At 39.2% G+C, this 23159-nt stretch overlaps 1 protein-coding gene across 1 annotated transcript in view; it reads left to right on the forward strand.

Moving 5' to 3' along the window:
- The first annotated feature begins 3730 nt into the window (after positions 1-3730).
- RAD9B (RAD9 checkpoint clamp component B) overlaps positions 3731-23159 on the forward strand; it is a 29219-nt gene continuing 9790 nt past the window's right edge. Inside the window, 7 exon segments of the mRNA XM_089894490.1 lie at positions 3731-3866; positions 4081-4195; positions 14572-14671; positions 18125-18231; positions 21574-21680; positions 21766-21830; positions 22386-22508. Coding sequence (XP_089750616.1) covers positions 3816-3866; positions 4081-4195; positions 14572-14671; positions 18125-18231; positions 21574-21680; positions 21766-21830; positions 22386-22508 — 668 coding nt within the window. The 5' untranslated portion in view covers positions 3731-3815.

Below are 23159 nucleotides of genomic sequence, written 5' to 3' on the forward strand. Positions count from 1 at the left end.
CCCACCTCGCTCACAACCAATGAAAAGAGAAGTCGGCGAGAGACAGCTCTACGGAGGCCCGCTTAGGTTCTTCGCCGCCGTAAAGCGAAGTTGTTCTTTGGGAAATTGTGGTGGGGCTGTGGCCAAGATCGCGAAGTTTCCAAAAGCGCGGGCAACATCCGGGCGCCTGGGGCCCTCGAGCTGAGGCGCGCAGAGTGACTGACATTTTTAGGGATTGCAGTCATGCTGAAGTGCGGGATGAGCGGCAGTCAGGTGAAAGGTGCAGAGGCCTTTTTTGCCTTTCTGTGTAGAAAAGGGAAAGCCTAGGGTTCATGGGGAAGTTTCCACCATCGTCTAGTTTCTTGATCTTTGCCTTTCTGCCTAGGGGCGGAGGACACAAGGCCTGGCCACAGCCGGCACCCACCCACCCAGGGTCCTGTTAGCTTCTGAGGGGCGAATGACGGCCCATCTGCTTTTATTTATGCATAATATTTATATTCATAGGTGTCCATAAAATGAAGTTGCACTATCTGGACAAATATTGGAACGGCAGTTTCAAACTCGGGACGATAGGACTGTGTGGGAAGTTGGGAAAAACAATGCTTGGACAGTAAAAGTATTTTAGTGCCATGAGAAAAAAGCATAAACCTGTTTTTTTTCCCAAATTCTAACATTTTTAATGTATGACCTGGGACAAGCCACGGAATCACTTCTGGGCTCAGTTTTCTTATCTGTAAAATGAAAATATTAACGGCATCTTCATTATAGGGTTTATTGTAGGAATAAAATGCAGGTAAAGAGCTCAGTAATGAATGGGAATGTATAGGAACTATTGTTTATTGTAAATGGTACTTTAAACATGTAAGTTACTCCAGAAAGTCTCTATTTAGAAAAGTAATGGTCATACAGATCATAACCTGAAAGTGATTATTGAAAGGCATCTTGTGTTGCAGCCGGCTTCCCCTGTGTTGACGACCTCTATGGAACAGTATTAATGAACAGGAAAGGGAAGCACAAGACCCCCCATTGTTGCATGTTCTCAGAGTTCTAGAAAGTTCTCTCTTGCAATGTGTACCTTAGTTCTCAATAAGTGATAATTTGTATGATTGTTTAAATTTGTTTTTACTCCGTAACTCTAAGCCCTGTGAGGGCAGGAGCTGTAAACCCGTCTTGTTCATTGCTATACCCGCATTGCCTTGGCTTGTACCGTCCTTGGAACATACTAGGTGCTCGATAAATATTCATTGAATGAATGAAAGGTCTTCATTAGCTAGCTCCAGGAAGAAGTGGTGAATGTGAAGTGGTAAAAAGGGACAAACGCCTCTTTTTCTCCCCCTAGTCATCCTCTCTTTCTCAGTTTGAGGCCTGCACCCCCACTTCCGGCTGTGCCGTGCAGCTTGCGGGATCTTAGTTCCCCCACCAGGGATTGAACCTGGGCCCTTGGCAGTGGAATTGTGGAGTCCTAACCACCAGACCACCAGGGAATTCCCCCAACTCTGATTCTTTTTTTAATTTATTTATCTATTTATTTTTGGCAGCGTTGGGTCTTCGTTGCTGTGCGCGGGCTTTCTCTAGTTGCGGCGAGCGGGGGCTATTCTTCGTTGCGGTGCGCAGGCTTCTCGTTGTGGTGGCTTCTCTTGTTGTGGAGCATGGGTTCTAGGTGTGTGGGCTTCAATAGTTGTGGCACGTGGGCTCAGTAGTTGTGGCTCACGGGCTGTAGAGCGCAGGCTCAGTAGTTGTGGCGCACGGGCTTAGTTGCTCCACGGCATGTGGCATCTTCCCGGACCAGGGCTCGAACCTGTGTCCCCTGCGTTGGCAGGCGGATTCTTAATCACTGCGCCACCAGGGAAGCCAGCCAACTCTGATTCTTAAGCATGATAATCTGATTTTATGTTCTGAAATTATTTTTCCTTTTTTCTACTTTTCCATGGATTGATATGGCCATCCATTTTTATTGCATCATAGTATCCCATATCTGTTTGCCATATTTTTTACTTATAATTTATAAGAACATAAATGGTGTCATACCAGATAAGACCAATATTTCATCCAGCCCTGGCCTCTCTTTCTGACAGGGCATCTAACTGTGTTTTCTGGGAAGATCTGGCATGTTCTGTGCTCAAACATCAGAGATACATCTTGAATTCCTCTAATTTCTCTCTCATGACTTGTTTTGACTTTGCTGCCTGTGAAGTTATTAAAACCCTTCAAACCATCTCCTACATGCTCTGTTTTCACACTTTTGGGGGGTGGGGGTATACATTTATTTAAACCAAGTTTAAAAATGCATTAGTATGGAAACTGGCTTGCCACAGTAGTTCCATGCAACACTGTGAACATATAGAAAGGAAGAATTTTGTTGCATTTTATTATTTCACACACTCACTCTGTGAATTTATTATTTTTAAAAAAATGTTTATTTATATATTTGGCTGCGCTGGGTCTTAGTTGCAGCATGCAGGATCTAGATCTAGTTCCCGGGATCTAGTTCCCTGACTGGGGATCTAACCCAGGCCCCCTGCATTGGGAGGGCAGAGTCTTAAGCACTAGACCACCAGGGAAATCCCTCATTCTGTTAATTTATTGAGCACTTACTATGTGTCTGGCATTTTGCCAAGGGTATTATACCGTATTTCTTAAAACAATTTGTAGCATTAGTCTATAAAACACTGTTCCTTATGAATTTATCTTGAGTCCTGTGAATGCTGAAGTAGTCCTATGATTTTATTGTTTGAGAAAAAGAATGTAAAAGGCACCTTTCTTTTTCTCCATAGTATTTGGGAAAGCGATCCAAGCACTCTCACGAATTAGTGATGAGCTGTGGCTAGACCCTTCTGAAAAAGGTGTAAGTAAGAAATTTAACTAATAGATTAAGGAAAAAAGAAGATGTTTATAAATCCCAGTCCAGATTGAATGTTAACTAGGAAATCCAGAAATTCTAATCAGCCCTTTCACTGTTCATCTTTATTTTACATATCTAAATACATTTAGAGCGTGGTAAACTTAAAAATCATACACAGTTGATTTAAGCCAGAAGAAACAAACTGGTGGTCAAGAGGCTAGATATGGCTTGCAGAAATGTTTTGTGGGGCCTGCACTATGTTCTTTTTAAAAAATGAAATAATTTTCTAACAGTAATTGGGAGAGTCCACATAAAAATCTGAATTTCCTGATTCTGTTGAAAACTCAGAAGATTTGATAGTTTGGGGCCTGCATTCCCAAGTGGAAGTAGTTGGCTGACTAACAGTCTCTCCCCTTAGGCGAGGGAAAATTTTGCTGCAATCTTTTTACTCCCTTTTATATTGCCTTCTGCCACTTTGTGCTTTAAAGTTAAGGCCCCTGTGGGCATTTACATTTTTACAATTATAAATATGTTCTTGTTACCAAAAACAAACAAAGAAAAATACAATTTCAGCATGCAGGATTTTAGACTTAATACCTATATATAATATATTCCGTTTAGATGTGTGTACATATGAAAATTAAATGCACACTGTATAATGCAGTCCATATTACATCAGTACTATAACTTATGTGTATAATGTAGTCCATATCATGCAGTTCACATCCCATAGCCTTACTCAGACACACTTCAATGCGATGTTAAACATAATAGAATTTTTTAAATTAAAATTAAATTAAATTAAAATTAAATTAAAATTTAAAAATTTAAAATTTTTTAAATTAATCATTAAAGTTGATTTTTTTCCTGTATAGCTATTATTTTATTTTTCTAGCTTGCTTTAAGATCTGTGAATTCTTGTCGGTCAGCATATGGATGTGTCCTCTTCTCGCCTGTGTTTTTTCAACATTATCAATGGTCAACCTCGGTGAAAATGAATGATGGTGACACAATATCTAATTTAAATTGCAAATTGGGAATGAAGGTAAGAGTAAGTGGGCATGGTTTTCTCTTGTATTGTAGAAATATTCATTATATAGGGCATAACACCTATTCTGTACTTAATACTTGATTTAAATGGCATGCAGAACAGTCTGTTCATTTACGAATATACTTACTCTTCTTTTGTTAGGTTGTTTTTAAACTAATGAAGCAACCATATTAAGTATGTGCTCTTCTATAATGTGTTTGTATTACAGTCAATTCTGCCTATCTTTAGATGTCTGAATTCCCTCGAAAGAAATGTAGAGAAATGCAAAATATTTACTAGATCTGATAAGTGCAAAGTAGTTATTCAATTCTTCTGCAGACATGGTAGGTATAATTAAATCCAGTTTAAAGTATGTGTGTGTTTTGTTAATATTTTTCATGTTTAGAATATTCAAACTGCATATCAAGACTTCCCATTGCACTATTGCTTAGAATTTGTATAGTTTTGTGGTAGGGCGGTTATAAATATTATCTCACTTGTCTCTGTAGAAGTACTGTGAGTTGATTGGTATTAATTATTTCCTTTTTTGGCTTGTCAGTGGCACAAGTTTTGCCTGCACACAGACCAATTTTTTAAATGTCCATCTGAATTCTAACAATTGATTATTCTAAAATTAACTAGCTGCTTGATGATATTCTGTAAGACTGCCTTTGTAACAGTGTTCCTTGGAATGAACAGAAAAGAATAATGCCTACCTGTATTAAAAGTGCTCCAGGAGGTAAATAGTATTTTATCTGGGGCTGAAAGAAGCATGGTAACTGGCCCAAGGTCACAGAACTAGTAAGTCACAGAGCCTGGATTTGAGTCCAGCCCCACAATAGTAGGAGCCAAAACCTTCATTCATTCTCGCTGCTACACCAAGAGATTTCCTGCCTCCCAGGCTTGCATGGTAGATATTCAAATGTTGTAGTCATATAGGATTTTACATGGTTAAATATGTATAGCATGGTGATAAAGTGCATGGACTCTGGAGGTCAACAAGGTCTGGGGTGGAATCCTGCTCTGCCTCTTCCTTGCTGAGACATTGGGCGAATTATTTTACATCTTTGTGCCTCAGTTTCCCTATATGTAAAATGGGGACAATGGTAGCACCAGCCTTCTAGGGTTTTTGTGAAGATTCAATGAGTTATAGGAAGTTATAGTTCTAAAGTGTTTAAAGAAATACCTGGCATATTTTCTAAGAGTTAGCGCTAGTAATATTTATAATGATGGCTGCTATTTTATTTGAAGTTACCAGTTAGGAGTGTATGTTTTAAAAAATCTTGTACTTGTGGTATTGGTCCAAATCTTTTTATAGTGGAATGGTCTTCTGGAAGGTTATATTAGTGTTACGATTTATCTTATATTTCTTAATTTTATCTTACATTTATCTTAATATTTTTATTTCAGATCTTATTTATATTATATTCCTTAATTTTTCCCCTGCAAAATATCAATTTTTAACATTATTTTTTCCTTCTTTGAGCTTCAGTTCATGTTATAGCAGAATCATGTAAAGAGCATGATTAAAAACCCAGCAAGGGTGGGGGGAGGGATAAATTAGGAGTTTGGGATTAAAATATACACACTACTATATATAAAATAGATAACCAACAAGGACCTACTGTATAGCACAGGGAACTATACTCAATATCTTGTAATAAGCTATAATAGAAAAGAATCTAAAAAAGAATTTTATATATATATATATATATATGTATAACTGAATCACTTTGCTGTACACCTGAAACTAACACATTGTAAATCAACTATATATCAGTAAAAATTAAAAAAAAAAAGCACACACACACACACAAAAAGCACCGCAAGCTCTGACATCTCACAGATTTGGATGTGGATTCTTCTATAATTCTTATTAGCTTTGTGACAGTACTTAATCTCTCTGAACCTTCATTTTCTTTTCTCTAGAATGGGGATAATCTTACCTACCCTCAGATTCTGGGGTTGTTGTGAGGATGGAGTGAGATCACATGTGTAAAGCACTTAGTGTGGTGCCTGACACAGAGGCAGTACTGAATAGTCAGTGACTGATGTTATTACAATTATACTCATCCCTTATTTCCAGCTAGATTTTATTTTTTATTAAAAAAAATTTTTTTTGGCTGCACCGCGCAGCTTTCAGGATCTTAGTTCCCTGACCAGGGATTGAACCTGGGTCCTCGGCAGTGAAAGCATGGAGTCCTAACCACTGGACCACCAGGGAATTCCCCAGCTAGATTTTAAACAACCAACTTTTCAGCTTCTTAAGTATGTCTCAAGTGGCTTGATTAATGTCCAATACATATTTGTGACTGGTTGATTTTTAATAGCTTTTGTAGGGAAGTTGTATGAGTTAGGATGCTATGTCAGTGGTCCCCAACATTTTTGGCACCAGGGACCGGTTTCGTGGAAGACAATTTTTCCACAGACGGGGATGGGGGGATTGGGATGGTTCAGGCAGTAAAGCCAGCGATGGGTAGCAATGGGGCTCAGCTGCCACTCACCTCCTGCTGTGCGGCCTAGGAGGTGGGGGTGGGGGGGATGGGGACCCCTGCTTTAAGTTACAAATGACAGGGAAAAAAAAAACCACCCAGAAAATCCAACTCAAACTGACTTAAACAATAAGGAGGAATTTTGGCTCATGTAAACTAAAAGCTCAAAATTAGGTCATAGGCGTGTTTTGATCCAGGCTGCAGCAGCTGCTGCTGCTTCTTTTTAAAATTCTCTCAGGTCTGCATTCCTCTATGTGATTTATAGTAAGGCCAGCTTCTCTTATAAACTTTTTTTTTTAACATCTTTATTGGAGTATAATTGCTTTACAGTGGTGTGTTAGTTTCTGCTGTATGACAAAGTGAATCAGCTATGCATATACATATATCCCTATATCTCCTCCCTCTTGGCGTCTCCCTCCTCTTATAAACTTTTAATAATGAGGTGACTTCTAGCAGCAGCAGCAGCTGGGGCTACATGCTTGCTCTTTCACATCTGGGGGAGTGAGAGCCATACTTCATACATGCACTGAACAAAAGTGCTTGACTTTGCTCTGATTGGACCAACCTAAACTAATCCTGGGGAGCCAGGGGAATTCCATTCTCTAATTGCCTTGGCTTATTGCCATATGTGGACCAAATTCAATTGCAAGGGGGATAAGATTACATCAATTGATTTATACCAATGAGGGCCCACAAGTGATACTGGAAGTGAAGTCAGTCCCACCCAAACCTCATGGCTGCTACATAACAGGGAAGGATGGCTCAGGAAGGAAGGGGGAAGTAGGGGATAGATGCTGATACCCAGTAATTGGGGTAAATAGTTATACTTTCCAAAACTGTATGTACCCAGGAAATTATGTTTGCAATTTTATTTTTATTATCTGGTGGAGAAACATTGTTCAAATTTAGTTGAGAAAAATCACCTGGGCAGAGATATCCAATAAACTGCTAGAAATACATATTTGGAACTGGGAAGAAATTAAAGACAGTGAAGTAAATTTGGCTCTCTTATTGATAGAAAACAATTGCAAAGGCATGAGCCACTAAAAAAGACTAACTTCTCTGAATCTAACCATAAATGGTTTCCAGAACGGTGATTCCTTAGGTTATTTAGCATCTGCTAATAGGAAAAAAAAAAAGGTGATTTATGTCATCAAGAACCAAGGTTCATATGAAATATTTACCTGCCTAATAATAATTCTATCAATTCTCTGTATTGTCATTGGCACTGGCCCCAGAGTGGCTAAAAATGAGTCAGTGAATTGTCCCTGAAGAACATGCTCTGATCTAAAGCACCTGCTAATAAGTTCTGTCCTGCTCAAGAAGACAGGTCTCCGACAGAGAGGGGCTTCCATACGAGCGGTGCACTGGCTATTGAGTGAAAATAAAACCCTGATTCATACATGTATATTAATGACATGGTGTCAAGAGGGCAGAATTTCCACTTCACGGTTTTAAGGTTTTGTAAAAGGGCATTCTACAGATATGCTAATGACTTTAAACTTGCATAACAGTGAACTTAAAGGGATTGGGAAACATTTGCCAACTTATAAGTATCACTAACCTCTGAAATTCCAAACCCCACAAATGGAACATCTCCAAAATAATGCTTGTTCCTTAGCTGTACCTCTTTAAGTTTGAAAGAGTTCTCTGGAGCCACTGAGGGAAGTTGCAAATTGAGCTATGAAACGGCAAGCAGAATTCTATCATAGCATCAGATATGCCATGGCTGGCAGCTGATGGCATAAGGCAGTGCTCCTCAAGCCGTCCATGGACTGGCTGCTGGACCTCAAATTGTCTGTTACTGGTCTGTGAGAAGATATGGAGCTTATGTCAGAATTTAAGTCAACCACATTACTAGGCATTCTCTTTAGTTCAGCTGTTTTGTTTTTGTTTCAATAGTGAGATTTCTCAATGAAGGAAGAGATTCTGGTGAAAATTCCTTGTCTCTTATAGTCCAGTACTATGTGCAGCATTAGATAAAATCAATAATGACACAGAAGAAACAGGACTTCTAAATTTTTATCCTGTTTGCATTCTATCAAGGAAAATTATTATTAAGCTGGAAGACTAGAAGAACCACAATGAAGAAGTACACCAAGCCAAGTTGCTTTAAAAAGAGCACAATGGGCTCGTGCCCCGGTCCGGGAGGATACCGCGTGCCGCGGAGCGGCTGGGCCCGTGAGCCATGGCCGCTGGGCCTGCGCGTCCGGAGCCTGTGCTCCGCAACAGGAGGGGCCACAGCAGTGAGAGGCCCGCGTGCCGCAAAAAACAAAAACAAAAACAAAAAACAAACAAAAAAGAGCACAATGGATGTACTTGGGGCAACAGATTCATAGGAGAGAAAGGTGAAGAGGAAGGGCTATCTGGGTGGTAGCATCACATGTGGGTAAATTTCTTTTTTTTTTTAAACGTCTTTATTGGAGTATAACTGCTTTACAATGGTGTGTTAGTTTCTGCTTTTATAACAAAATGAATCAGCTATACGTATACATATATCCCCATATCTCCTCCCTCTTGCGTCTCCCTCCCCCCTCCCTATCCCACCCCTCTAGGTGGTTACAAAGCACCCAGTTGATCTCCCTGTGCTATGCGGCTGCTTCCCACTAGCTATCTATTTTATAATTAGTAGTATATATAAGTCCATGCCATTCTCTCACTTCGTCCCAGCTTACCCTTCCCCCTCCCGTGTCCTCAAGTCCATTCTCTACATCTGTGTCTTTATTCCTGCCCTGCCCCTAGGTTCTTCATAACCATTTTTTTCTTTTTAGATTCCATATATATGTGTTAGCATACGGTATTTGTTTTTCTCTTTCTAACTTACTTCACTCTGTATGACAGACTCTAGGTCCATCCACCTCACTACAAATAACTCAATTTCGTTTCTTTTTATGACTGAGTAATATGCCATTGTATATATGTGCCACATCTTCTTTATCCATTCATCTGTCGATGGACATTTAGGTTGGTTCCATGTCCTGGCTATTGTAAATAGTGCTGCAATGAACACTGGGGTACATGACTCTTTTTGAATTACGGTTTTCTCAGGGTTTATGCCCAGTAGTGGGATTGCTGGGTCGTATGGTTGTTCTGCTTTTAGTTTTTTAAGGAACCTCCATACTGTTCTCCATAGTGGGTGTATCTACATTCCCACCGACAGTGCAAGAGGGTTTCCTTTTCTCCACACCCTCTCCAGCATTTATTGTTTGTAGATTTTTTGATGATGGCCATTCTGACTGGTGTGAGGTGATACCTCATTGTAGTTTTGATTTGCATTTCTCTAATGATTAGTGATGTTGAGCATTCTTTCACATGTTTGTTGGCTATCTGTATATCTTCTTTGGAGAAATGTCTATTTAGGTCTTCTGTCTATTTTTGGATTGGGTTGTTTGTTTTTTTGATATTGAGCTGCATGAGCTGCTTGTAAATTTTGGAGATTAATCCTTTGTCATTTGCAAATGTTTTCTTCATTTGCAAATATTTTCTCCCATTCTGAAGATTGTCTTTTCGTCTTGTTTATGGTTTCCTTTGCTGTGCAAAAGGTTTTAAGTTTCATTAGGTCCCCTTTGTTTATTTTTGTTTTTATTTCCATTTCTCTAGGAGGTGGGTCAAAAAGGATCTTGCTGTGATTTATGTCATAGAGTGTTCTGCCTATGTTTTCCTCTAAGAGTTTTATAGTGTCTGGCCTTACATTTAGGTCTTTAATCCATTTTGAGTTTATTTTTGTATATGGTGTTAGGGAGCGTTCTAATTTCATTCTTTTACATGTAGCTGTCCAGTTTTCCCAGCACCACTTATTGAAGAGGCTGTCTTTTCTTCATTGTATATTTTTGCCTTCAAATCAAAAATAAGGTGACCATATGTGCGTGGGTTTATCTCTGGGCTTTCTATCCTGTTCCATTGATCTATATTTCTGTTTTTGTGTCAGTACCATACTGTCTTGATTACTGCAGCTTTGTAGTATCATCTGAAGTCAAGGAGCCTGATTCCTCCAGCTCAGTTTTTCTTTCTTAAGATTGCTTGGCTAGGGCTTCCCTGGTGGCGCAGTGGTTGAGAGTCTGCCTGCCGATGCAGGGGACATGGGTTTGTGCCCTGGTCCGGGAAGATCCCACATGCCACGGAGCGGCTGGGCCCGTGAGCTATGGCCGCTGAGCCTGCGCATCCGGAGTCTGTGCTCCGCAACGGGAGAAGCCACAACAGTGAGAGGCCCACGTACCGCAAAAAAAAAAAAGATTGCTTGGCTATTCGGGATCTTTTGCGTTTCCATACAAATTGTGAAATTTCTTGTTCTAGTTCTGTGAAAAATGCCATTGGTAGTTTGATAGGGATTGCATTGAATCTGTAGATTGCTTTGGGTAGTATAGTCATTTTCACAATGTTGATTCTTCCAATCCAAGAACATGGTATATCTCTCCATCTGTTTGTATCATCTTTAATTTCTTTCATCAGTGTCTTATAGTTTTCTGCATACAGGTCTTTTGTCTCCTTAGGTAGGTTTATTCCTAGGTATTTTATTCTTTTTGTTGCAATGGTAAATGGGAGTGTTTCCTTAATTTCTCTTTCAGGGTTTTCATCATTAGTGTATGGGAATGCAAGAGATTTCTGTGCATTAATTTTGTATCCTGCTGCTTTACCAAATTCATTGATTAGCTCTAGTAGTTTTCTGGTAGCATCTTTAGGATTCTCTCTATATAATATCATGTTATCTGCAAACAGTGACAGCTTTACTTCTTCTTTTCTGATTTGGATTCCTCTTATTTCTTTTTCTTCTCTGATTGCTGTGGCTAAAACTTGCAAAACTATGTTGAATAATAGTGGTGAGAGTGGGCAACCTTGTCTTGTTCCTGATCTTAGTGGAAATGGTTTCAGTTTTTCACCATTGAGAACAATGTTGGCTGTGGGTTTGTCATGTATGGCCTTTATTATGTTGAGGTGAGCTCCTTCTATGTGTACTTTCTGGAGGGTTTTTATCATAAATGTATTGAATTTTGTCGAAAGATTTCTCTGCATCTATTGAGATGACCATATGGTTTTTCTCCTTCAATTTGCTAATATGGTGTATCACATTGATTTATTTGCATATATTAAAGAATCCTTGCATTCCTGGGATAAACCCCACTCAATCATGGTGTATGATCCTTTTAATGTGCTGTTGGATTCTGTTTGCTAGTATTTTGTTGAGGATTTTTGCATCTATGTTCATCAGTGATATTGGCCTGTAGTTTTCTTTCCTAGTGACACCTTTGTCTGGTTTTGGTATCAGGGTGATGGTGGCCTTGTAGAATGAGTTTGGGAGTGTTCCTCCCTCTGCTATATTTTGGAAGAGTTTGAGAAGGATAGGTGTTAGCTCTTCTCTAAATGTTTGATAGAATTTGCCTGTGAAGTCATCTGGTCCTGGGCTAAATTTCTAATAGTCAGAAATGGGAAGGCATTCTGTGATGAGGGAGCAGTGTGGTCAAAGGTATAGACTGCAAGTGTTTAGCGTGTGTTAAGGAAAAAGGGGAAGGAAGCAAGTAGCAAGAAAAAAAGCATCAGGGATGACAAAGAAATAAGGCATTTCTCAGCTTGGACATCCTCGGCAATGCCAATAGAACATTCACCCAAGTCAGGTATTTGTTATAGAGATATGATTGTGCTTGTATATGCATGGGCTATTTCTGAAGAATACCTAAGAAACTGGTAACCGTAGTTACCTCTGAGTAGGGTACTGGGGTGGCAGGAGTCAGAGGTGGAGGGTGACTTATTTTCACTGTCTATTCTTTGGTATCCTTTGAATTTTATACCATGTACATCTATTACCTTCTATTACCTATCCATCTAAAAGTAACTTGAAAATATTTTTTAAAATAAGTAAGATATGCCAACTTTTGAGCTTTGTGTCTTCCCAAAATAGCAGCCACAGTAATCCCTTTAAAATAGGTCAGATTATGTTACTCCAGTGCTTAAAACTCTCAAAAAGCTCACCATTTTACCCAAGGTAAAAGCCGAAGATCTTACAATGGCCGGTAAGATACCACATGATCTGGGAGTCCCAGGCTGGGTCCCTGTTCCCTCTGCCTAGCAAGCTCCTTCTCCAGATAGCACATGGCTTGCTCTTTCAAAGACCTCCTTCAGTCTTGCTCAAATGGCATCTTTTCCATGAGGTCTTCCTTGACCTCCTTATTTGAAATTGCTGCCCACCACCACTGGCACTCCCCAGCCCCCTTTCAGCTTTCCTTTTTTCCTGTGCTACTTATCACTATGTGACAGACAAATTATTTTACTTTTTCTTTTTTTGGCTGCACCACACGGCATGCAGGATCTTAGTTCCCCGACCAGGGAGCAAACCTGTGCCCCCTGCAGTGGAAGCGCAGTCTTAACAACTGGACCACCAAGGAAGTACTGCTTTTGATTTTCTTATTGTTTGCCTCCCTTCGCTAGAATGTAAGCTCTGTGAGGTCAGAAATTTTTGTCTGAGTTGTTCTTTGCTAGTCCACAGCTCCCAAATTCATCCCTGTGTGTTTCCCTACTTTGAATCTCAGCTGGCCTTGGAGTTGCTTTTATATCAATAGAATGCACTAGAAGTGATGTTGTGTGAGTTCCGAGCCTAGGCCTCAAGAGGCCTGTCAGCTTCCACTGTTAAACTAAGAACATTTTCATCAGCATGAGAATAAGCACAGCCCAGCGAAGACTCCTGGAAGATAGGAGACCATGTGGTGAGAGGCCCCAGCCATCCCGGCTGTCCCTGTTGTCCCAACTGTGAGGCCCCAGATATGAATATGAGGCCATTCAAAATGATCCAGCCACAGCTAAGCCAACCCAAACCAGAGGAGCCACTCAGCTGAATTGTTAGAAATAACAAATGTTTGTTATTTTGAGCCACTAAATTTCTGATTAAATTTTGTGGTTTGTTATCCATTAAAAACCAACTGATCAGGAATTCCTTGATGGCGCAGTGGTTAAGAATCCGCCTGCCAATGCAGGGGACACAGATTAGAGCCCTGGTCCAGGAAGATCCCACATGCCGCGGAGCAACTAAGCCCGTGAGCCACAACTACTGAGCCTGTGTGCCACAACTACTGAAGCCTGCACGCCTAGAGCCCATGCTCTGCAACAAGAGAAGCCACTGCAACGAGAAGCCCGCGCACCACAATGAAGAGTAGCCCCCACTCGCTGCAACTAGAGAAAGACCGCATGCAGCAACAAAGACCCAACACAGCCAAAAAAATAGTTAATTAATTAAAAAAAAAAAAAAACAACTAAGTGGTCAGGGACTTCCCTGGCGGTCCAGTGGTTAAGACTCCGCACTCCCAATGCAGGGGGCACAGGTTCAATCCCTGGTCACGAAGGTCGCACATGCCTCACTGCGCGGTCAAAAAAAAAAACAAAAAACAAAACAAAAGAACAACTGATCAGCCTTGTACACAGTAAGTGCTCAGTAAATATTTATGAAAATAATAAATATTGCTGTTGTTATTAATTCAGTTAAAAAATAAGTTAGAAATGTTTATAGTGAATCCTTTTGATTCTTATTATAACATTATTATGCTGTAGAAAGTTATAGCCCACCTGGATTTTATTACACGGGCTCCATATTCAAACTCAGATTCAGAAAAAAAAAAGAGAGATAAAACAAACTTAGATTCAAATTCTAGCTATACTTGTTAAAACAGCATAGCCTTGAAGTCATTTAACAGAGCTAGAGCTATACTTTCCTCTTCTGAGATCAAGTACCTATCCCACAGGCATATTGTGAGGATCAGAGGTAATGTACGTACAACATATCCTGCAGTTGCCAGTACATTGGGCCATAGCCATTATTGCTCCACACTCCTCTCCTCCTCTCAGAGGGAAAGAATTCACAGACCGGATGCTCAGGTTTTACTTTTAAAGTTCCCATCCAAAAATATCAGTTTGGATGAAAAATACTGAAAAAGAATCATAGACATATAATCTGTAGTGGGCAATTACTATTTTACACACAATTTAAGAAATTACCTGTATTTCAAAAGAATGTGGGAACTCTACTGCCTAATTGGTTGGAGGGTGTGACATGTTACATGGTGTCCACTAGGGAGCGATAAACACATTCATTAAGGGATAGTGCTTCTTGTAAGCTTTGTGCACCTGTCAGATATTAAATATTACTTTAATTTTATTATTTTAATCTGGCTCTGAAACTTAAAGACTTTTAAAATATGTTAATTTTGCACTTAAAATTATTAACAGGTTGCTTTATTATTTTTAAGGTATTAAAAGGATTCATAATTTGTGTTTTCAAGAAAGTCAGCCTTTGCAAGTTATTTTTGAAAAGAATATGTGTTCTAATACACTAGTGATTCAACCAAGGTAATGAGTTCTCTGTTGTTTATTTTTATTTTTCTGAATATATTATGGTCACAGAGTAAAGAATTAATAGCCTAGAGCTTTTAAATCAGTTACATTTTTTTAAGCTAACACTGGACTTGTAGAAATCACCTTAAAGGATCAAGAGGAAACCTTGAGAAAGGTAAAAGTAGATAATAATAACTGCCTAATGGTAGAAATAATAATTTAGTGGCCAAAATGTTCTAGAAGTATCCCATCAGTGGCTTTCTACATCAAGTGGTATTAAGAGAAAAATATATTATCTAATAATACTTTGCATTTATATGGTTCCTTCTATCTGAGTCTTAACACACACAGCATGAGGAAATTTTAACACTTTTACATGAACTGATTTTATCCCTAAGTGTTTGTTTGTTTGTTTTTTCTAGAGAATGAGTGGGACATATTTGTCAGTGAAAGGTACTCAATTTTTCAGTTAAGCTGTAGTTTAAACATTAATTACTTTGTAAGCCAAAAGATATTTTATCCTTATTGTTTTTTAAATTACAAAAGAAATACATGCTCCTTGCAATACATCTAAAATTTATAGAAGAGTGCAGAGATGAAAAATGGAAGTCTTTCTCTTCTACTTGCCACATATATCCCACTTGGCAGGGGTTTAACATCTATTAACAATTTGGTGTAATCCTTCTATATCATCTTCTATTTATAGCCAGTCTTTCTATAACTTTCTTTTTCCCTATAGCTATGGATATCTTTCTTTCTCTTTTTTTCTCCTTCTCTCTCAAATTTATATCACCTACTAGACACATACATAGTTTTTTAAAAGAAAATGTCCTACCATCCTTATTGTTTGGCAACTTCCTTTTTTAGTGTCTATGTCAGTTTAAGTCAATTTTTTTTTTTTTTTTTTTTTTTTTCCGGTACGCGGGCCTCTCACTGCTGTGGCCCCTCCCGTTGCGGAGCACAGGCTCCGGACACGCAGGCTCAGTGGCCATGGCTCACGGGCCCAGCTGCTCCGCGGCATGTGGGATCTTCCCGGACCGGGGCACGAACCCGTGTCCCCTGCATCGGCAGGCGGACTCTCAACCACTGCGCCACCAGGGAAGCCCTAGTTAAATCAATTTTATTCTTTTTAACGATTGCATAATTTTTACTTGTATGAATGAACCATAATTTAGTTACCCATTACCCTATTAGTGAAAAAGTTGGTTGTTTCCGACTTTTTGCCATCACAAACAATGCTGCTAGTAGTGCATAAGATAGTGTATTAGTTACCTATTTCTGTGAAGCAAATTTCCCCATAACTTAAAGCTTTAAAAAAACCCAGACGTTTATTACTTCAAAATAATAAGTGTGACTTAGCTGGGTGCTTTTGGCTCAAGGTTTCTCATGAGGTTGAAGTCAAGCCATCAGCCAGGGCTGTGGTCTCATCTGAAGGCTGAACTTGGAGAATTTCACTCCCAAGCTCACTGACCTGGCTGTGGGAGGCCTCAGAAAGTCAGCTTCTAAGCTCACCCATGTGGTTGCTGGTAGGCCTCAGTTCCTCACCATGCAGGCCTCTTTGTAGGCTGGCCGATTGTCCTCACAACATGGCACCTGGTAACCAGAGAGAGAGAGAGAGAGAGAGAGAGAGAGAGAGAGAGAGAGGGAAAGAGAGAAGGAAACTCCTATTATGGAAGACATAGTCTTTTTTTTTTTTTAATATATAAAAAGTCATTTTTTGGTGTTTATTTTATTACTAGGGAGTTTGAGCATCTTTTCATATATTTATTAGCAATTTGTATTTTTCTTCCTTTTTGAATTGCACATTCATATTGTCATTTCTGGTATCAGGTTGTTTAGTATCTTGTACAACACCTCTCCCTTAACACTGGAAAAGTTTCCAGATTAATTTGGTAGGTGTTCCTGACATTTTGGCATCGAGAAACTCTGCTAATCTAATGTCTATTAGCAGGTTAACACTAACATTACAGAAATTCTAAGAATCTCATTTTTATCTGACCTCACCTCAATTTAAAAAATAGGCCAGGGCTTCCCTGGTGGCACAATGGTTAAGAATCTGCCTGCCAGTGCAGGGGACACAGGTTTGAGCCCTGGTCCGGGAAGATCCCACATGCTGTGGAGCAGCTAAGCCCCTGTAACACAGCTACTGAGCCTGCGTTCTAGAGCCCGTGAACCGCAACTACTGAGCCCACGTGCCACAACTACTGAAGCCCATGTGCCTAGAGCCCGTGCTTCGCAACCACCACAATGAGAAGCCCGCGCACCACAACGAAGAGTAGCCCTGGCTCGCCGCAACTAGAGAAAGCCTGTGCGCAGCAATGAATAACAAAACAAAACAAACAAAAAATAGGCCAGAACTTTTAATGCAATAATAAAAAGATAATAAGTAACCTAACTAAAAAATGGGCAAAGGATTTGAATGGACATTTTTCCAAAGAACGTATGCAAATGGCCAACAAGCACGTGAAAAGGATGATCAACACCATTTGTTGTTAGGGAAATGCAAATCAAACAATTTTAAATCTGTGAATTGTGTAGAACGTGAGTTATATCTCAATAAAGGTGTTTTTAAAAAGCGAGCCCAGGGCTTCCCTGGTGGCGCAGTGGTTGAGAGTCCGTCTGCCGATGCAGGGGACACGGGTTTGTGCCCCGGTGCGGGAAGATCCCACATGCCGCAGAGCGGCTGGCCCATGAGCCATGGCCGCTGAGCCAGCGTGTCTGCAGCCTGTGCTCCACAACGGGAGAGGCCACAACAGTGAGAGGCCCGCGTACTGCAAAAAAAAAAAAAAAAAAGGGAGCCCAGGATGAAAGGACATTTGGGATGTCAGGACAACCTTGAAAGAAATAGTTAATAATCTAGGACAAGTGACAAAGGGAAAGAGAATACAGGCAGCAGACTCCTTGTAAACCTCTACCCCTCGACTGCGTCTCCAGCATAGTTCACCCCAGTTCTGTTTGAACATCTCCATTTTCTACTATCTCCCTTAGGAGTATGATCCCAGGTCATTTTTGTTAAAAAATGTATTGGGGATGTGAAAGCATAGAATTAAAGATATTTTATTCTAGTGTTTGGTTTATTCTGCAGTTTTCACATGTTTTACTTAGAATATATTTTGCTATTCTCTTGGCCTTCAAATGATGTTGTAATTCTTTCTTTTTTTTTGGCTGCAGCCGAGCGGCTTTCAGAATCTTAGTTCCCTGACCAAGGATTGGTCCCAGCCCCCATCAGTGAAAGCGCCGGGTCCTAACCACTGGACGGCCAGGGGATTCCTAATGTTGTAATTTTAAGATATACTAAAAATATACCAGCTCATATAGAAGAATGAAGATAGGTCTTTTGGGTAGATTTTTCTAAATACAGGACAATTAACCTATTTATTTCCAGGTTAAAGATGAGTTCCATTTAATATGATAATTTCTTTCTGTTTGTTCTTCAAATAATGTACTACTGTTCCTTACATTTTATAGAGTGCTTGCTGAGGCAACTGTTCTTTTTACATCGAGTCAAGAGGAAGTTACTCTTGCTGTTACTCCACTGAACGTTTGCATTAAGAGTTCTAATGAGGAATCAATGGGTAAGGATTATATCTGTCACTGTGCTTTGATGGAATATTACTTCCTGGCTTTCCTGATTACTGTACAGTTATACAGTAAATATTAGTGACATAATACTTTTTCTTGTCTAAAAGGCAGTAAAATGTAGAAAGATCATTAAAATTTTTAAGAGACCTGAGAAATTTGTCACAATCAGTAATTAAAATACTTGGCTTTGAAATTCAGATTGTTTTATAATTAGGAGAATGGGACTTCTCTGGTTGCACAGTGGTTAAGAACACACTGGGCCAATGCAGGGGACACAGGTTCGAGCCCTGGTCCGGGAAGATCCCACATGCCTCAGAGCAACTAACCCATGAGCCACAACTACTGAGCCGAGTACCACAACTACTGAAGCCCGCATGCCTAGAGCCTGTGCTCCGCAACAAAGAGAAGCCACCGCAATGAGAAACCTGTGCACCGTGAGGAAGAGTAGCCCCTGCTCTCCGCGACTAGAGGAAGCCTGCACGCAGCAATGAAGACCCAACACAGCCAAAAATAAATAAATAAATGTATTAAAAAAATAAAATTAGAATGGTTACTGAGAAAAATATTTTTTCAGTTAAAATTTTAAGGTCTATTTCTCATCCTTTGTATTTAGCATAAAGAAAAATTAAGAGGCCAGCAATCCCGTTGAGATGATCTTTGACCACATAAAAAGGAAAAGTAACTTTAAGTTAGAAATGTAAGATATTCCAGATGGCAAATATATAGGACAGAAAATATGAATATTTCTTAATGAATGAAATATTATTTTTTATAAATTTATTTATTTTATTTTTGGCTGCGTTGGGTCTTTGTTGCTGTGCGCGGGCTTTCTCTAGTTGTGGTGAGTGGGGGCTACTCTTCTCGCAATGCATGGGCTTCTCATTGCTGTGGCTTCTCTTGTTGTGGAGCGCGGGCTCTAGGTGCGTGGGCTTCAGTAGTTGTGGCACGTGGGCTCAGTAGTTGTGGCTGGCGGGCTCTAGAGCACAGGCTCAGTAGTTGTTGTGCACGGGCTTAGTTGATCCGCAGCATGTGGGACCTTCCTGGACCAGGGCTCAAACCCGTGTCCTCTGCATTGGCAGGCGGATTCTTAACCACTGCACCACCAGGGAAGTCCCAACGTGAATATTAAGTCAGCTCTTCTAAGAGTTATACAGATGGAATGGAGAAACTAAAGCATGATTAAGTCAGGAGTTTTGCTATTAAGGAAATTTACTAGGGTATTATGGGCACCACTTGTCTGAGACTCTTTGACCTTGGATTTTTTTTTTTTTTTTGGTGATAGCTGTAAAGAAAGAATACAAAGGAAGAAACATTATTTTGAAGTGAAAAACCAGTATAACCAGGGCTTAAGTTGGGTCAGAGGACTTTGCAGGGTCTAGTTTGTGCCAGGTTCTGTTCTAAATGGTTTACATTTCTGAATCCATTTGATCTTTGTAACAAGTCTGTGATGTAGGTACTATTAGTATACATTTTCTATATGAAGAATATGAAGCACAGAGAAACTAGGTGACTTGCCCGCTGTCACACAGTTAATAAGTGGTGGATTATGATCTGAATATAGACTGTCAGGCTCCAGGGCTTAGTCTCATTACCACTGTGCTCTTATTGCTTCTCTCAAAGTCCCATCTAGCATTCTGTTTTGGCACTCAGGGTTGCATGATCTGGAAAATATATGCTTGGCTAGTGAAAGGGTCTGTTTTATATTCATAATGCCATCTCTGAATAAATGGCCATTTATTCAGACACTGTCCCTTGTAAGAAGCTTTCTAATGAGTAGTTATAGTTATGGTTGACTGGGGACCCAATTGTTTAACTTTATTATTGAACTTACTCTACGCCAGCACACTGGGAGTGACATGAGTCTTCTTTTTTTTTAATTAATTTTTTAAATATTCTGTTTCATATTCTTTTCCATTATGGTTTATTACAGGATACTGAACATAGTTCCCTGTGCTATACAGTAGGACCTTGTTGTTTATCCATTCTCTATATAATAGTTTCCATCTTCTAGTCCCAATCTCCCAATCCAGTGACACCCCCCCACCCCGCCGCCCCCAGCAAACACAAGTCATGACATGAGCCTTCTTGATTGAGATGAAGGTATTTGTAAGGTATTGTTTGGTCCTTTTAAAATATATATACCATTTCTCCTTTGTTCTTACACTTACATAATTCATGTTCATTGAAGAAAATTAAAAACACATAAAAAGCACTAATAAAGTCACCTGAAATCCCACTGTCTAGAGACAAGTACTCAATAGTTTGGTTCATCTCTTTCTATATACCTTAGATCTGACAACAGGAGATTGGTCTAGTGAAATACTATGAAGCTATTAAAAGTAGTCTTGGGAGTTCCCTGGTGTCCTAATGGTTAGGGTCCGGTGCTTTCGCTGCTGTGGCCTGGGTCCAAGCCCTGGTCGGGAAACTGAGATCCTGCAAGCCATGTGGCGTGGCCAAAAAAAAAAAAAAGAAGTCTTGTGTGTGTGTATATATACATTTCTTTCTCTCTGGGTGTGTATGTCAAAGATGTTTATTGAAGTTAATTTTGTAGTGGAAAACACAAAACACCAACACACATAAATAATTAGGAAAATGTACTTATTGACATGGAAAAATAGTCAGGATACATTATTGAATAGATTATAAAATGGTATGCATAGTATCATCATATTTTCATTTTAAAAAAGGCACATAAAAGTTTAATAAAATATTAGAGAACAAAATTCAACACCTCTGGGGGAAAAAAAATTCAACACCTCTGTTATTGTCTGTCTTTTGGACGATAGCCATCCTAGTGGGTGTGAAGTGTTGTCTTATTGTGGTTTTGATTTTCATTTCTCTAGCAACTAATGATGTTGAGTATCTTTTTTTGTGTTCTTATTGCTTATTTGTATATCTTCTTTGGAGAAATGTCTGTTCACATCCCTTATTTTTCACTTGAGTTATTTGTCTTTTTATTTTTCTCCCCTTTTCATATATATGATTTCAAATATTTTCTCCCATTCTAAGTTGATTTTTACTTTTTTTTTTTGGCTGCCCTGTGTGGCTTGTGGGATTGAAGAAGTGGAGGCTGCCAGTCTCTTAAGGCCTGGGCCCAGACCAGAAACTAGCACCAGGTCACTCCACCATATCCTATTGGTGAGAGCAGACGAAGAGCCCACTCACCCCAGATTCAAGGGGAGGGGACATAGACATAGACCCCACCTCTCAATGAAGGAATGTCAGAGAATTTATGGCTATTTTTAACTTATCACTTATGCTTTATTTTCTTATCAAAATTTAACAAATACCACTGGAACTAATTTTATTCTTTACTTTCCTATAACATTGAGCAGATTTGACCAATTCTGTATACAGTGAGATGTTTGTTGGGCCAGATGAGTTTGACTTCTATCAAATTGGAGTCAACACTGAAATAACATTTTGCTTCAAAGAACTGAAGGTAAACCAAAATTTGTGTCCAATTAGAATTATCAATGGCAATTTTTAATAAAGATTTCACATTTTTCCCCTTTTTTTCCTTTCAGGGAATGCTGACATTTTCAGAAGCTACACATGCTCCTATAGCCATTCATTTTGATTTTCCTGGGAAGTAGGTCCTTGGGAAATTTCTGAGTTTGTTTCTTTTTCTTTTGTCATACATTAATAATAAAACCCTTTGGTTCACTTTGAAATTAATTCACACCTCAGGAATTCCTTAACTTTACTAGCAACACTTATCAAACTAAAATTTTGAAAGATGTCATAACCTAGAGTTCTTTTTATTGGTAACTTGATTTAGAAAGATATATTATTCTGAAGAGTAAAAACATTTATAAACTTGACATACTGAATAAATTGCCAAATTAGAAAATTATACATGGCTTAAACAAGTTAAATCTCTATGAAACTATGGTATGTTACATGATATTTCAGAACTAAAATTTCAGAGAGATTGGGCTAGGATGAATGTGTTTTATGAAATTGGATGTGATGATTTCTAAGGACACTTTTAGTTCTTAGGACTGTCTCAATTTGTGAAAAGACAAGACTTTTACTGTTTCTTTTTACTCCAAAATTATCATTTTTTAATGTTTTCCCAATGTCCATCAGAAAATGAGTGTGAGTGTGACGAGTGTGATGTTTGCTCTGACTTTGTCTTTTTTAGACCCATGGCTTTAAGTATTGACGATATGTTACTGGAAGCCAACTTTATTTTGGCTACATTAGCTGATGAGCCAAGTAGAGCATCTTCTCCACAATCACTGTGTCTTTCACAAAAACGAAAAAGGTAAGGCCATGTTTTAATGTCTTTATTGGTTGGGATAAAGCCATTGCAGTCTTATTCTGAAATAATTCAATGGCATTCACTTAGGAAACAATTGAGGATGAAAACATTAGAAGATCAGAAATTTTAACTGAATCAGGAAAGCTCCAGGAAGACCTAACTGTAACAGAGAAATATCACCCATCTTTCACTAGATATTTGCTTTTTCTCTTATGATCACAGTTTAACAGGACTGCCTGGTTTATCTTTGTCGTTACCTAAAACTCATTTCCATTTTCAGTAGTTGTTTTTTAGGAGTGATACAGTGTTAAGGTTCACAGGAAAGTTTGTATTCACTACCCAGAACTCTCTTTCTTAGAGAGAGAAACAGCCATTGCTTTTCTTTCTTTTTTTCCCCTTTTGTCTCTCTTTTTTTTTTTTAAATTTTGGCTGTGCTGCGCGGCTTGAGGGATCTCAGTTCCCCGACCAGGGACTGAACCTGGGCCACGGCAGTGAAAGCACCGGATCCTAACTGCTGGACCACCAGGGAGTTCCCCCTTTTGTCTCTTAATAACTTTTTTTTTGGTGGAAGGTGCTTCATTGTAAAAGTAACATAAACTTACTATGGGAAATTTGGAAAATGCAGGAAAGTACAAAGAATAAGTTAAAAAACAC

Source organism: Delphinapterus leucas, chromosome 14 (assembly GCF_059928025.1).
Source record: "Delphinapterus leucas isolate spDelLeu-1000000601 "Yukka" chromosome 14, BTC_Dleu_Yukka2, whole genome shotgun sequence".
NCBI lineage: Eukaryota > Metazoa > Chordata > Mammalia > Artiodactyla > Monodontidae > Delphinapterus > Delphinapterus leucas.